General features: G+C 37.2%; 1 protein-coding gene across 1 annotated transcript; it reads right to left on the bottom strand.

Moving 5' to 3' along the window:
• Positions 1 to 8752: 8752 nt before the first annotated feature.
• On the bottom strand, positions 8753 to 10876 carry LOC115634068. Its single transcript, XM_030531613.1, has 5 exons — positions 10777 to 10876; positions 10276 to 10335; positions 9562 to 10216; positions 9389 to 9497; positions 8753 to 9019 (listed from the first exon to the last, which is right to left on the bottom strand). The coding sequence occupies exons 1-5, from the start codon at positions 10806 to 10808 to the stop codon at positions 8832 to 8834; spliced, it is 1044 nt and encodes a 347-aa protein (XP_030387473.1). The 5' UTR covers positions 10809 to 10876; the 3' UTR covers positions 8753 to 8831.
• Between the last annotated feature and the right edge of the window lie 4468 nt (positions 10877 to 15344).

Below are 15344 nucleotides of genomic sequence, written 5' to 3'. Positions count from 1 at the left end.
CCATTGTGAGTTCGTTTCTGAATGTAGCCACCGATTCGTTTCACGCCGCAAGTAATCAAAGATTGAAGAGCAATACTGAAATTTCACATTTAAAATAAGTTCTAATATATGCGTTGTATAAAAACACGACACAACCGGTGATGGTAACAAACGTGGCCAAATAATTCTTCGTACAAAAAAGGTGCCAAGTTACCTAAAATAAAAAAATAAAAAAAGTGACAGAGACTTATTAAGGAAAATTGTGAGTGGTGCAGAAATGTGAAATGACATGAAATTATTTTATTTGGATCAATATAAGCTAAAGTCTGTCATATGCAAGCCTTTTTGTGCAGCGCTTTCGATTCCCTACTCCACTGGTAAGCTCAATTAAAATAATGAATAAGCCAGGGTTTTTGGACTTTTTTGCAGTTACAAATACTTCAAGGACTAAATATTGCAGTAATTATACTGTATGTTCATTTTAATGAATCGGCTGTTGTGTAGCTGCTTACAACGCTTCCAGTTCAACTTATAATGTATGTTATGATTGTCATGATCCCCCTTGATTTGGATGTAAACCGTTAGATAATTGTAAGACAGTCCTTGGAGAAGCGTTCCTCAATCCTCAATTCTATTCAAACTGAAAGTAAATTTTGAAGATTAGCCAAAGTCTTTATTTATATATTGAGGATTGAAATAAAGCATCTCTATTTGTAATATTTCAAGCTGCCGCAATTATACATTTTTGACCATTCATTGCATTTATTGATTATTGATTGTACATTATTGATGTTGTATTGATTGTACAGCAGATTAAAAAACTAATGAGGCGCTTGTTGAAGGACATCCCTGTCTAGGACCTAAATCACACTTTCCACATGCGGTTGAGTGGATCTTGTAAAACATTTTTGAATTTTACTGAATTGTATTCATAAAAATGTTTATTTATTTTAAGCTTGCCCTTTTACGAAATATATGAATGGAATATTAACAACAAATTTGAAATGGAAAACAATAGTTTATTCTCTGTTTTTATGAAGCCTTCTAAAAGCCAATACTCTCGGGTCAAATGAATATTTATATAGAAATTGATACACGTCCTTTATCATACTGAACGTAATCGTATATTGCATAGATTTGTCAAAATTCCACGTCAATATTTGCAATGTCCGTTTTGCAACCAATTCATACATATATTCAATTTCATTCCCATTATTTACTCGGCATTTATTGCGACAATTCATCGTACTATATACATACATAGTATTTATGAGAATGTGTGTACATATTTATGTTCGCCCATTTTTAGCAGCATTCGGGGCAATGTACAATATTTTGCTGCTACTCGCCCATTATTGGTGCATAAGGAAAGCGCAATTTCGGCTGCACTTGGGCCTACTTTTATGTGATGGACAAGCAATCAAGAATATGAATGATATTTCCTGAAATTGGACATGGCATTATGCTCTTTGCACAGCTCTTAATGAAGTCTCATATTCATTTTTTTGCTTTTGTCGGTTCTTGTTTATTTTGTGGCATGCTGAAGTTGCTCTTGTTGCGGCGACTGACGACTGCCAGCTACCGACTGCTGATTGCTGACTGGTTCTGGATGCGATTTCAGGGGGCTGACTGAGTGCTTTAAAAATGACCGGAAAAAGACGTTGCTGTTTTTATGAGGAAGACTGAAAATGCCAATTTTACATTTGAACCATGGCTTCGAGTCAGTGGCAGTTGATATTTATTGCGGCAAATCATGGCATACTTCACACAACTTGCCAATAATTCAGACATGCGTGTAATTTTTGCCGAAATGAATGCAAAAAAGTACATAGTCGTAAAGCAAAAGTTTTGAAATAAATATACATACAAGTACAAAAGCAGAGTTTTTCCGACGGCTAATTGCATTGTACTATATGTCTATCAACATTTACATTTACATTGTCGTTGCTGTCATTGTTTGAATTCATATCGAACTAACTTAACTGCCATCGACTGGAATTTATTTATTTAATATGTATGCGCATCAGCTATTTTTGGTGCAGAACCGTCGCCATTCGGACATTTGAACATTTGGTTACAGCCTTTGGCATTTGCCGGCATGTCACGTCAACTGCATATTAGTCAGACATTGTTTGGCTTTTGGTTAAATGAAAAATTTGCATTGATTTTATGATTTTGAGCTCGTATGCAGTTTCTGTTTTTTAATTCTCGAGCAGAAAAGCATGATAATATATCAATGTCATGCAATTGATAATAAATAAAAAGAGTAACAGTGCCGCAAGCTCTTCAACTGACTTTTGTTTGTTTTGTTTGTGCAGCACTTTGTTTATTTATTTAATACGAGTTAAGCCTTTATTAAAATATTTGAAAACTGTTATATAAATCATTTAAAGTGAATAGACATGCTTCCGTTGCCAGCCTTGGGCTAAGCTTTGACAATTAAAGGCAAAAGTATGTTCCTACTTGTATATTTTACAGCTTAAATATTTCTTAGAAATCATTGATTACTGTTGACAAACCATACCTTTGAAGGCATGCTTTTTTGTTGGCTATCTGAATGAACCTGTGGATATTTGATAGTATGGAACTTAATCACAACACTTTATACATTACAAAATTCTAATTTACTTTAAAATTTTTGAGTGACTTTTCTGGTTTTTACGCTTTTTGTAGACCCCGCAATGGCAATATATAGAAGCATTAAAGCATCTACCTGAAGGCACGGGTTTTAGATTTGCGGAAGGGCCTAGCGTCGGGCTGCCAAGCGGTCAGCATACAGCTTTCTCACTGGTGCGACTGTGTGGATACCAAGAGCTCCACATAAACATACATATATACCACAAACTACTTGTATAACGACCTTCTACGAGAGCCCCACAACAGACTGGAAAATGTCAGGTTTTATTGTAAAAGCCACTTTGTAAAGGAAGTTGTAGCTATAAGTGTAGTTAATTTTACTGTTTTGACTTAACTCTTATTTTTAATAGGTTTCGTATAATGCCTACTGAAGTTTAAGATTTACTTGTAAAAAAATCGCAGCGGCTTATTTAAAATAAACAACACTTTTAGACACATAAAATTCGATAGTTTGGATAACGAATCGTAATTTATTATTTATAGAATTCCATAGTCGGAATATTTTGTTTCTCTACAATATCAAGAGCTGGAACAAACATTCGATTTCGTGGTAATTTTGAAGAAAAAGACAATGTTTATGTAGTCTTCAAAGGAACTATCCATCAAACGTGTTAAGCTTTGTTGCGTAATTTAGCACATACTTTTAAAGCTTACTGTTATAGTCAAGCCTTATTCAACAAATCTTATTCTTTATCATTTGGCAGTTCTGCAAATAAAAGAGATATGTTTGCGCTTAAACTATTGCCTGCAATCGAACATTTTCTTATAAGTAAGTGCATAGAATTTCCATTTAAAATCAATTTAAAATTAATTTTTATGCGCCTGGCAATCACCTTTTGGTCTTAGGGAACTTGCTGGTCAGATACCTAATATACCTTAAGTATGAACTTAAATGCTACTTTCCTCATTATTATTATACCCTGTACCCAAAGGGTACAAGGGTATATTAGTTTTGTGCGAGTGCACATGGAACACACAGAAGGAGGCTTGGTAGACCCCACAAAGTATATATATTCTTGATCAGCATGACAAGCCGAGTCGATATAGCCATGTCCGTCTGTCCGTCTGTCTGTCCGTCTGTCTGTCTGTCTGTAAAAGTATCAAAGTAATTAATTAATTTAATTACTTTTTTGTGGGGTGGTACAGGGTATTTAAGAGTTGAGCCTGCTCGACTTTAGCATTCCTTTCTTGTTATTATTATGTTTGTATGGCTGGCAGTACGTCACAGTTACTTTGCCATTTGTTATTAGCGTAGAACAAACAGCAAACTACTGCCAATGCATGGCAACATTGCAGCCGAAAGTCGAATCAAGTCAAGAGCAAGCCACATCTGGGAGCATGGGTGCGGAAGGCCGGCGAATCAAACATTCAAACAGACTCGTTGCTACTCGCTGGAGCATACAACATCGAACTTGTTCGTGCTGTTGGCTTCAGGTTTGCAAGTCTTCTATGTGTGTGTGAGTGTGTTTTGTTATCACAGCAATGGCATCTAAATTATCATGGCCAGGAGGCAAGCAAGAAGCGGCAAGGCAGCGGCGGCAGCAACAGCTTACAACGTAAACACAACACGAACAACGCGCTGCGTCGCGCATTGTCGGTTGAAAACAAGAAAATTTTTACTAATAAATGGCCTTCAGCGTATTTCCTATTGCTGTTGCCTTTTATAATATGTATACATATTTCATATGAATTGTGGCTAGCGGGCACAGAGAGGCAGCAATGCCAAACATAAAGAAATAAAGCGAATCGAAACAAAACGAAAGTTCTGCTCGTGGCTAAAAAAAGTCAACTATTTAATTGCATTGCATTAGCCGCATAATGCGTATACGCCGTGTGGCTGCATTCGATCAGTAAGAGCAAGAGACCAATTGAAATGAAGCCTTCTTCTCACACTCATGTAGGCCATATAAGCAAATACAACGGAATTGTGGGAAATTTTTGGTTGGGCCCAGCACACATACACACACACAGACACATACACTCACACACACTTTTAAACTTTAGAGCTATCTTCTTTTAAAGCAACAATGCGACGAATCAGCCTGCGGCTATCCTTAGTACGATGCTCATTTATTTCACAGTCGTGGACAAGATAATCGCCAATGTCCGCTTAAAGGTAGACAGAGATGCTTAGGTCCATGCTATATGGCCAGCTAAATCGTTTCGGGTTTGTGGCTTAAGGAAATGTATTTCAATAATTTTCACACGAAACCCACTGAAGATAGAGTTGTTTCGCTTTTTGGTTGTGGGCCAAAAGACCGAAGTCATTTGGTTGTCTTAAGTCTTAATTTGTAGAAAACTGAAGTGAGGCCTAAACGTTTCTTACGACGTTGTTGGGTTGCAGTGGCTTTAACAAAACAATTTAAAATTGTGTCAATGGCTTAAATGTCAGTTCGGTACAGTGATACAGTTGTCTATGTAGTCATTAACTGTTCAAGATATTTTGACCTGTTTCACATTGCATTTTAATGATTAAAGAGACGATTTGGCAAGCAAAAAGAGTATTTTGATTAAAACTATTAAATGTGGCAGAAGCTCTTATTTATATTAAGTGCGAAAACAACTAAAATAAGAATGCTTTTATTAAATCTGAATTTAACGGCTATTTTGAATTATAATATAATAATAATAAAATGAATGGTTTTCATATAGTTCGAATTCCGATGAATCAATCCTCAGGAAAATAATAAATAATGGTAAATTCAAGTGCAAGTGAAAAAGCAAAGCCTTTGCAATATTGAAAGGTATGTAAATGTAAAATGTTGTTCGTAAATTGATATTAATACAACTTTTAGATCTAGAATAATGACGAAGACGTTCTAAGGCAAATATCCAAACGATGCACATACAAGTACATAGGTATAGGATCACCAAAGAAGGGACAATTTATTTCTGATCGCAGATGCTCCATAGGAAAAGCTTTTATGCCTTAACAAAATTATCATTCTTCTAATAAGAATCTAGAATAAAAAAGAATGCAAGTTTTTTAAAATTCATTGATACCATATTTAAAATGGAAAATGCTTGGATTACGTTTCACATTGTTTCACATTGAAGCTTTTCGACTTGACAATAAATAAAATACTATTTTTGCATAGAAATTCTTCCCTGGTGCATGCGACGTATTAGTTTTCTTCATGTAGTGATTTGATTTTGAATTTTCTGAGTGTCAATTATTCAGATTGGTCATGAAGCACAGCCTTATATTTAAGTTGAATGTTCAATATATTTTATTCTTTATGCTGCACTTTTATATATTTTGAATTGTATAATAATTTTTTATTTATTTTATTCTTAGAATTACAACTACATAGTTATGTTAATTTAGATCTAGAGAATCTAAGGGTTTCATGCTGTCTATGGGTTTTTATTTTCGGAAATCTTATATCAGCGCAACTTCCACTAATTATGTAAGCTGGATCAATTTTTAAAATTTAAAATCAAGGCTTTAGAATAATAACTAGGCTCTGTTCCTGAAATTCTTCCTCAAGACTAAAATAAAGCTAACAATTTAAACAGACAAACATTAGAGGTATTACTGTAGTACCAGGTTGCTGCGATCCTGATGCATATTATACGAGTATACATATGTAAGTATATCGTTCGTTCAACTTGACAATCCATGCGCAGCTGGATCGCTGATAGCCGTGTTGCAGTAGCAACAGCTGTTGCTGCCAAATAGACAGCAGCTGGCATAACATGCAACTGGCTTACACACGCATGTCAACACACATATATAAATGTATATGTAGTATGTACTGACTCGTGTATTCATCTAGTAGACAGCGGAGGCAAAATGAAACTGTCACAACGTCAGCCGCTGCCACCTTTGGCGCTCATTCGACTTCATTGGGGTATCTCAGTCTGTCTCTGCCTCAGTCTCAGCCTCAGTCATCGTCGTCTGCGTCTGCGTCAGCGTCGCAGTCGTTGGCGCTGTCACGGGCAACGCCGTTTATGCTTTTGCAGGCACCTCTGGGGCCTGTTTCGCTTGTAATTATAATATTCCAACCAACCCGAAATGTGGCTTCAGGCTAAGCACAGCGGCCAGCACAACACGAGCAACACGGCAACAGCAACAGCAACAGCAGCAACAACAACAATAAAAGCACCATAAGAGCGATGGCAGCAGCAGCAGCAGCAGCAGCGTCAGGAAGATAGACCGTCATTCAGGCAACCAGCCGTGCGGGCAGTTCCCAGTTCGCCAACGCGGCAGCTAGCCAGTTGTTGTTGCTGCCGTAGAATGTTGCTGTGCATGCAACATGATGCCTGCAGACTTTGCGGATGACCTCGAGCGCCACAAATGCTGATTACGTAGCCCCCCAACCCAAAAAAGATAAATAAACGAGTAGTAAAGTAGAAGCAGAACCTTTTTTGTTGTGTCTGCTGATGTTGTAGTTGTTGCTGCGGCTGTTGTTGTTGTTGCCGGTTGAGTTTTATTTCGTCTTTTATAATATGCCGTGGATATTTTGAATGTTGACTGTAGGTGTAGGCGTGTGTGTGGGAATGTGTGTGCATAGCTTGAGGTCAGCCATAGGCGCATATGAGCCCCTACATGTATATGTGTGTGTGTGTGTGTTGGCATTTGCGGATTCGTTTTCGTACATCGTACCCATTTGGCTTGGGGTATTTCAATTTATTTCATTGTGCTTTTCATATTATTGTATTTGCAATTTTGATTGCAGTTGCTGGTATTGCCGTTGCTATTTTCACCGCTGGCAACACTGGCCCACACGCACACTTATATACATAGAAAGCCTTGCCAGGCATATGCAAAAATATCGAAATGCAACATTGATTGGCGTAAAAGGCATGCGACTCTCACACAATCAGCGTCAACCAAATGTTGAGACTCGCGACATGACAACAAATGAATTGACTGCATCGATGTTTTCGACGATTTTCTTAAAAATAACCTAATCGCTAACTGAATAAAATGAGTTTTTCTTTTCGTTTACGATGTGGTCACCCATTATCATCTACACTTTTATGTAATGATGTGCTAATTTAAGAATGGCATTTCACTTTATGCGATTAATCGTTTACATTGTTAGAGAGTGAAACGATGTCAATAGTTTAGTGACTTCTAAAAAACGTTCTTCTATATAAATTATAAATTTAATGTAGTACAGGAGACACAGATATGATTTCTATCTTTTAAACACATTTTAGCTTCTCCTGAGAAAATTATCAGACCATATGGAAACGAATGACTTTGTATTCTAATGTTCTAAATGCCACGTCCGCAAGCATTTAAGTTAATTCTTTAATTAACTATTTAATGGTATTTTCTGATGATTCTAACCAGTACATGAAGGGAAACAGTGTAAAGCAAGTTATGTTGGAGATGCGATTTTGTTTATACTATGTGTAATTTAATTGCAATTAAATTTTCTGTGCAGCTGCCAATGCATGCAAATTAATTTTGGGTTCAAAAACTTACAAAGAACGAAAAAAAAGTAAAGTTGTATTATAAAAATTAATTATTAAGTAAATGTTTTTGTTTTGCGAAATGCGCTCCGTGAATAATGAAATACGGCCTTTTTATTGTGCATAAATTGAATTGTTATGCATCTTTTAAATGCAACTCGGTTTTCTCTTCAAGTACGTTTCCATTACAAAGAACTCAAAATTCGTAATTGATTTATTTGTAGCATGCACTCGTATCATAAAAAGAGAATTACTTTGAAACAAACACGAGTTCGTTACTGCACAGGAATTTTTGCCATGTTTTTTCTAACACTTGTGCGTTTCGAATTATGCATGAATGCGCTTTCTAATACCATTTAGAAAAACAGAAATAATTTATTATTTTTAACACTCTGAATTTGCATTTGTTTTAGATTGTTACGGCTGCTGGTACTATTACTATTCGTATTGTTGGTGTTGCGGCGAGTTTTTGTTATTCCGGCTAAACAACAAAAGCAGCAGTTTGGCGCGATGTTTGTTTTTCATTTGGATAGCCGCCACATTGCCACGGCGTGGCAGACGCGTTCGAGCGCGTGTATATTTCAACACTTATGCCAAAAATATTCATTTATAAATATTTTACAATATTTATGGTCCTGTGCATGTGCATGTACCCGTAGTTAGCCTCCAACAATAATAATATACATGCATGCGTATGCGGGCGACTATCTAGTTGGACAACTTAAAACCTTAAATTTTATTATTTAAATCAATGGAGTTCGCGCCAAAGTAAACTTATCAATTTAAATTCAAAACATGGGCACATATAACATGTGCATTAAAAAGTAGAAACACTTGCATATATACCCGGACGAATCCATTTTAGCCCTATACCGGCGCTCTGCATTCACATACGCGTTGACATCGTAGCCGATTATATAGAGCAGATAACAGCCAGCGCCCACAACTAGAAGCAAACTTAACAAATACCAGTCATCTGAAAATAAAAAAGAAACATATCATATGCATAAACAAATACGTGAGAAATGTTAACACTAAACATGTATGTCGAATTACTTTGGTGCGTTCCAAATTAGAGATCGATTAACAAACAAGTAGATGCTTAACATCTATACGATGTAGAAAATCCATCGATTTTAAGGTTAGCTTTAGTTATGAGAATACTCAGAATAAGAAATGCCTCAAAATTTACAAAAGCGCACATAAATTTAGAAATACAGTTGCTAATGCAAGAAAATAGTTATCCCTTAAAACTAGAAATAAATAAACTTATGGCCAAACATTGAAGGAACATTTTTTTTAGAATTTTACGGAATATATGTACATCACTATTATAGGTGCTTACCTATTTTGTAAAAAATTACGCGAAGCAATTTGCAGAGTTCCTGAAAAGCTTCAGCCATCGAAATTTGGATACACATTTCGCTCTGATTCTTGTTAGGATTCGGTCGATTCTAGAATAATATTTCAAATATAAATTCATGGAGAACTATTATTTTTTGAAGGTCAATTACAAACCTGCACCAAATGTAATACATTATTATTATTAATCGTTTCTTGAGCTGCGTTGCGAGATTCTGTTGCCATTTGTTGATTCCCAATTTTTGGCGATTCAGTCGGATCTGGATCTCTGGCGTCTCTTGTGTTTGCTGTCGCCATCATTACATCGGGCTGAGGTTTTATTTCATTCTGGGAGCTTTTCACCTTTCCCTCGCTCAAAATCTGTTTTGCCATTTCCAATATACGCTGCTGTAAATATTCATCTGTTAAAATTTCAGTGTAGGGTTCCTGTTTGCGAAGAATCGCGAGTACGTCTTGAGTTAGGTTTTTATCGATGGTCTGTACAAATGCAGTTTTTCCCTTTGGCTTTTTCCCTTTCTGTTTGCCGCTCTTTGATCGAGACTTCGATCTATTGTGGATGCATGCGGGTTTGACTTCTAGCGGCTTTGGGTGCTCCACATTTGTTACTTCAATTTCAATGACTTCGTCATCAGCCAATTGTTGGGACAATTCATAAAGATTTTTAATCGATGACTTGGAACTGCGCTCTTTTAATGATGGCAGTACTGGGGACACCTCTATATGACGTGAGTTGTCGATACTTGCATGGGGATTTGTGACCTTCAGACCAGATTCTGTGACCTTAACTTCACACGGAAAGATGCTTGATAAGCTAGAGGGCAGTATATGGATGGTCGGAATAGTTACTTTCAGATACGTGGGCATACATACGATTCGGCTACAAACGAATGCTTTCGGTAGAGCTCGATAACGCTAGGATCTGCATTGCAGCTGTGAAAGAAAATGAAGTATAGATGGAATATTTTTTTAGCCATATCATAGTATTTTTATGTTGCTGTTTTTGCTAAAAAGGTGGAAAATACTTCGTTTAGCTATGTCTGTCACATATATTTATCATTATTTAGAGGTCAAACAAGCTGTATGTAGGAAGCCTTATATTTGAGAAGGAAACTGGATAAAGTCAGCCCCTTCTAATCTGTCTGGGGAAAGGTCAATCATAATTGTCTATTGGAAGAAGCGAACAGGAATCGGGGAAAAACGTTCTTCTACTGGAGGATAAGCCGAGCAGAGATTAAAAGCGGTCTTCTGTACAGACGATCACGATTCTGCTAGTTCATTTGTAGGATATGGGAAGTTATGGGAAGTCTTGGATACATATACATATGTACATATATTGTTGATTTTTATTGTGGAACAGTGCAATGTACTTACTATGGGTTTCGGTGTTGAAAAGGCGGCGCCATTTGTCTGATATAAAAAATAAAAATATTTGTTCGTTTTTAAACGTTTCTAACTCAAAAACTTTATGCACATATAAAAAAATTTTGTGAACGCGTTGAATCGTAAAATTGAAATGAATTGATTTCCATTGACTGCTTAGGTAGCAACACATGTATTTTGAAAATTACTGCGCAGCCAACTAGGACTAAAAACAAAACAATCCTATCCTTGGGCAATTTACACTTATGCTTCAGTTAGCTTTGTATATATCAACATAAATGCACTGGAAAAAAGGCTACGAGACGTTTTGAAATTCAAAATATGGCCTTTAAAACGCAATTTTAAAACACTGGGCAATGTTTAGAGAAAGTTAATTTAAAAAAAAGTTGTTTATTTTATAAAATGACGTGAGTTTTTCCCGACGATGTTTGTAAAATCTATTTTAAAATAAAAACAGATTATAGTTTTTAAAAGCAATTATGAGATCGATCAGTTTTTATGACAGAAAATGCGCGCGTGACCATTTAGAACAAAATCCTAATTTTTCCAGGCTATGGTTGATTAAAAACAGTATAGTTTTTCGAGAGTAGTTTTGCATGCAATATAAACATTTTAATTAGTCTAATAATTTAAGTGCACGTGGAATTTGAAATACATATGTATAAATGCGCTGTGTGGCTTTTGGGTTGTGTTGGTACTCGTGTTTAATAAGTTTTCAGCTTTTAAGCTACGCCTGCGCACACCTCAAGGGCGTTTGTGTGCTCCCCCAGCAACAGCGCCTGGCTGCGATCTCACCTCGGCTCCATATCCATCTCCAGCCACATCCTCATCCTTATCCTGGTCCTCGCTAGTTCGCGCGCTCATCAAAGCGGCAAGGCCCTGCGGCAACATTAGCAAAGTGAAGCGTACGAACGGCTGTGCTGCCTGAGTTTTCCCTGCGGGCAACGTTTTTCATACAGCGACGCTTTTTCGTACAGTCGTAGTCCTTTAACTTACTTTAGCGTTTTGTACATACAAGTAGTATATAGGCACTTGTACATAGGCATGTCCGTATGTACTGTGTATATAGCCCGAAGCAATTGAGCTGCCTGCCTGGCCGTCCGCAACTAAAATGCAGTTGTTTTTCTTTGCCACTGCCACTGCTGGTGGTTCTCTTCACTTTTTTTTTGTTTTGTTGCACAGCTTCCAGCCATTTGACGCAAAAATATTGCTCGCAGCCTGTTTGACGCAAAGCAGCTGCAGCTGCAACTTGACTTGACAGTATTTTCTATTTGCTTCTTTTGCTTTCGTTGGCTTTAATCGCACGCACTTGGAGTCTATACATATATATACAGATACAAATGTATATATTTCTGAGAAGTCGTTGGCTTAGAGTGGCATTCAATCAAAGAGATAATTAATTTTACCTGACTTATTCGGCCAACGCTGTTGCTTGCATTCCAAATCAATAGGCTGGCTTGCAACTGACAGTTTCATGTTTCCAGCATGCAGCTTTCAAATTCAGTGAACAATTCGTTTGTTGTGTTAATTAAATTGTGTCTAACTCACGATTTTGTATTCTATTGCATTGTGCTTAGTCATGTGCAAATAGCGTTGAAAATCGATTTTGATTTGAATGATGTCTTTGCTAGATTGGCGAGCTGGAAAAAATTCTCCTTCGCCTGAGATGGGGAAGAAATGTTTTCGAAATACAAGTACATACATATACTTGATATAATAAACTTATGAAAAAAGTGCGTATATATGTATTTGTATGTGTGTGTGTGTGTGTGTGCAGTTCTTATCATATGCCACACAATGGCGCACGGAAAAGGGATCGACGCTGCGGCATAGCTTCCGGTTGCCTTTCAGTAGCGCGCTCGCGGCATAATGCAGCAAAATGGCGGCGACGATGATGATGGCTGGCGCAGTAAGAAAACTACTTGAATGCGACGTTGGCAACTCGGCATGCTCTTGCGGCCCATTCAAGAACAAAAGCCCTTCCACATGCTGCAGCACCCTAAAGAAACTAACGAGCTGAGCGTACATACGTTTGCAGCAGAAATGAAATATGACAGGCAACGACACAGCAATGGCAACTGTAAAAATTAAGCCACAAGCCAGAACTGCCAGGGAGAGGAAATTAAAACCTATGTGGCGTATGAGTAATATTATTGGTATAAGCATTTCCTACTCGCCCCCCGTGTCTCTTTCCCCCCTCGCTTACACAGTATGTCTCTTCATTTACATAGCAATTATGGGCGACAAAATGAGGCACAATATATGCGAGTCTATTTGTATGTATTTATAGTTGGAAGCATTCATATAAAATATGTCCAGCCAAACGAACAACAGTTGGCTTGATAAAGAAGCAATTGCCTGGCAGAGCAATCACCACAATAAGGGCTACAGAATATTTTTGATTCGGCTATGTGGATTCACTCCTATCCTACCGTACTGCTAATAATAATTTGTGTACTGTCTGTCAGGTCCATTGTTAAGAAACTTAGTGGAAGTTGTTTAACACGCGGGCGTTTTTATTTCACTTTTCAAGCAGTTTTCGATCGTAGGCAAGTGGAAAGAGAAGCCTGCATTTCCACAAATTTAAATTCGTCTACGTTACAGAATTTATTACTAATTATATATATGTTCATATTCTTTCAGTAACTTTCTTCTAAAATGACGTACAGTTTCGAATTTTGCTTCCGCCCTTTACAAGTATTTTGGTTTGCCAACAATTTTCCATGAGTAGAATAATCAATTGCGGCGGAGGCCTGCATTTTGACTCAATTAAAGGTTTTGGAATACTTCCCCTGATATTGGCAGCTTGCGTATGGCAGGTCGGTAGCAGCTTCCTCTATTACCTATTCCCGACTTATTTTGTTGCCTATCCAAAGGATAGTTATTTTGCCTTTTTGCAGAGAAAACTTATCTTTTTCCAGAGCTGAGCTTGAGAGCCTAACTAAAAAATCTTTGACCATAGGATGATATAATGGTTTAGTATAAACTATTTATTAGTCTTCATTTATAATAATACTTTATGATTAGATTTCTTATCCCCTATTTTTATACTATGGCTCACATATATATTTTGAACATATTTTTAATAATTTCACCGTAGTTTTTATTAGAAAAAGAATTTTTACATGCAACAGACATGCAGGATTAATACACTGTTAATATATTCTGAAGGGTATAATCTAAGGCAGGAGCGCACACTAGCCATAATAGTATGCCATGCGGCCAACTCATGCGGTGATTAAGCGAACTTTTATGGCCATTCTGTGGAACTGTTGCCTCATTATGCCAACCATGGCAAGCACAATTTTCAGTATTTGCCTATTAAGTGGAATGCGAGTTATCTTCAAGCCACTAAATTGAAGCTGATAATGTGCAATGGCAATGCAGAACTGCGAAAGTGCAAAAGTTAGCCCCACGCCAGCTGCAGCCGTCGTATCGACTGAAAGAAATTTTAATTAAATGTCGCCGCAAACTATGCGGTAATATGAGCAGCGGCCACCAATTGGCAACGTTGTGGAATTGGTGGAAAGCATTGTTTTAGCATTCAATATGATTTTGGCTGCCGGCAAGCACCTCAATTTATCACGGCGATACAAAACGTCCCCGGTGTTGCCCCGCCTCCCCTCCCCCTTCTGGGAGATAGTGTGAGTGTGTTTGTTAGTAAAGCGTCCTAGCCGGTTACCGGCCCGAATGCCTGAATGCCTGAATGCCTGCATGCCTGTCTGTCTGTGTGCCTGCCCGACTGTGGCTAGTTTGTTGGCATGTCAGAACTGTAAAGTGCCACGATTGGATTGCACATAATACCCATTTTGTGACAGGCTCATCGAAAACTTCTGGTACGGCTACAAATGAATCGGCATATTGCCGATTGCTCAGCAGAACATAGAATTGCATTTCACGTGTCAACGATTTGTAACCGTTTTGCCTGGCAGCGATCTGTACGCTGCCATACTTACTACGATTCTCTCTCTCGAATTAAACTTATAATATTTCTAGTAAGAAATATGCAATAAGGATTAACCTGAATACACAGGGATTCAGAAAAGAGTAGATGATATACATACCTTACGTTCAGGCTAGGGAATGTTGAAAAATTAGCCTATCGGTACCTGCCTAGATCTGGTAAAATATTATCCTATTTTTGAGACAACAGTTCGAAAGTTTTCCTTTTAATTTATCCTCAAAAAACGCATCCCTTTATTTCTTTTGCTTTTTTATTGAATATGCTAACCTGACTACTGCAGTATCAATTCCAGCAATTTCAAAGCAAGAAGGGCAGAATTACAACGGGCCTATTCAAAGGCCCACAATCAAAAAATAATCCTTTTAGTCAATTTGTATTTCCTTTAGGTAAAGGTCTTTTGCAATGCATTTTGTTCAGCTGTCTTTTAATTGATCCAGTTATTAATACCTTTTTACGTTCCTTTAAACCTATCTTTGTATTTCCAAAAGTTAACATTTTAAACAAGCAATTTATTTTTGGTAAAGATGCAAATTTTACAAAAATTATTTTTCGACAGCTTTAAAAAGGTGGCTCATACTTACTGAGCTATCTCATT

Source organism: Scaptodrosophila lebanonensis, unplaced genomic scaffold (genome assembly GCF_003285725.1).
Source record: "Scaptodrosophila lebanonensis strain 11010-0011.00,11010-0021.00 unplaced genomic scaffold, SlebRS2 tig00000001-arrow-pilon, whole genome shotgun sequence".
Taxonomy (NCBI): Eukaryota; Metazoa; Arthropoda; class Insecta; order Diptera; family Drosophilidae; genus Scaptodrosophila; species Scaptodrosophila lebanonensis.
Note: the sequence above shows the minus strand (reverse complement) of the source record. Positions and strands in the feature narration are given on the sequence as shown.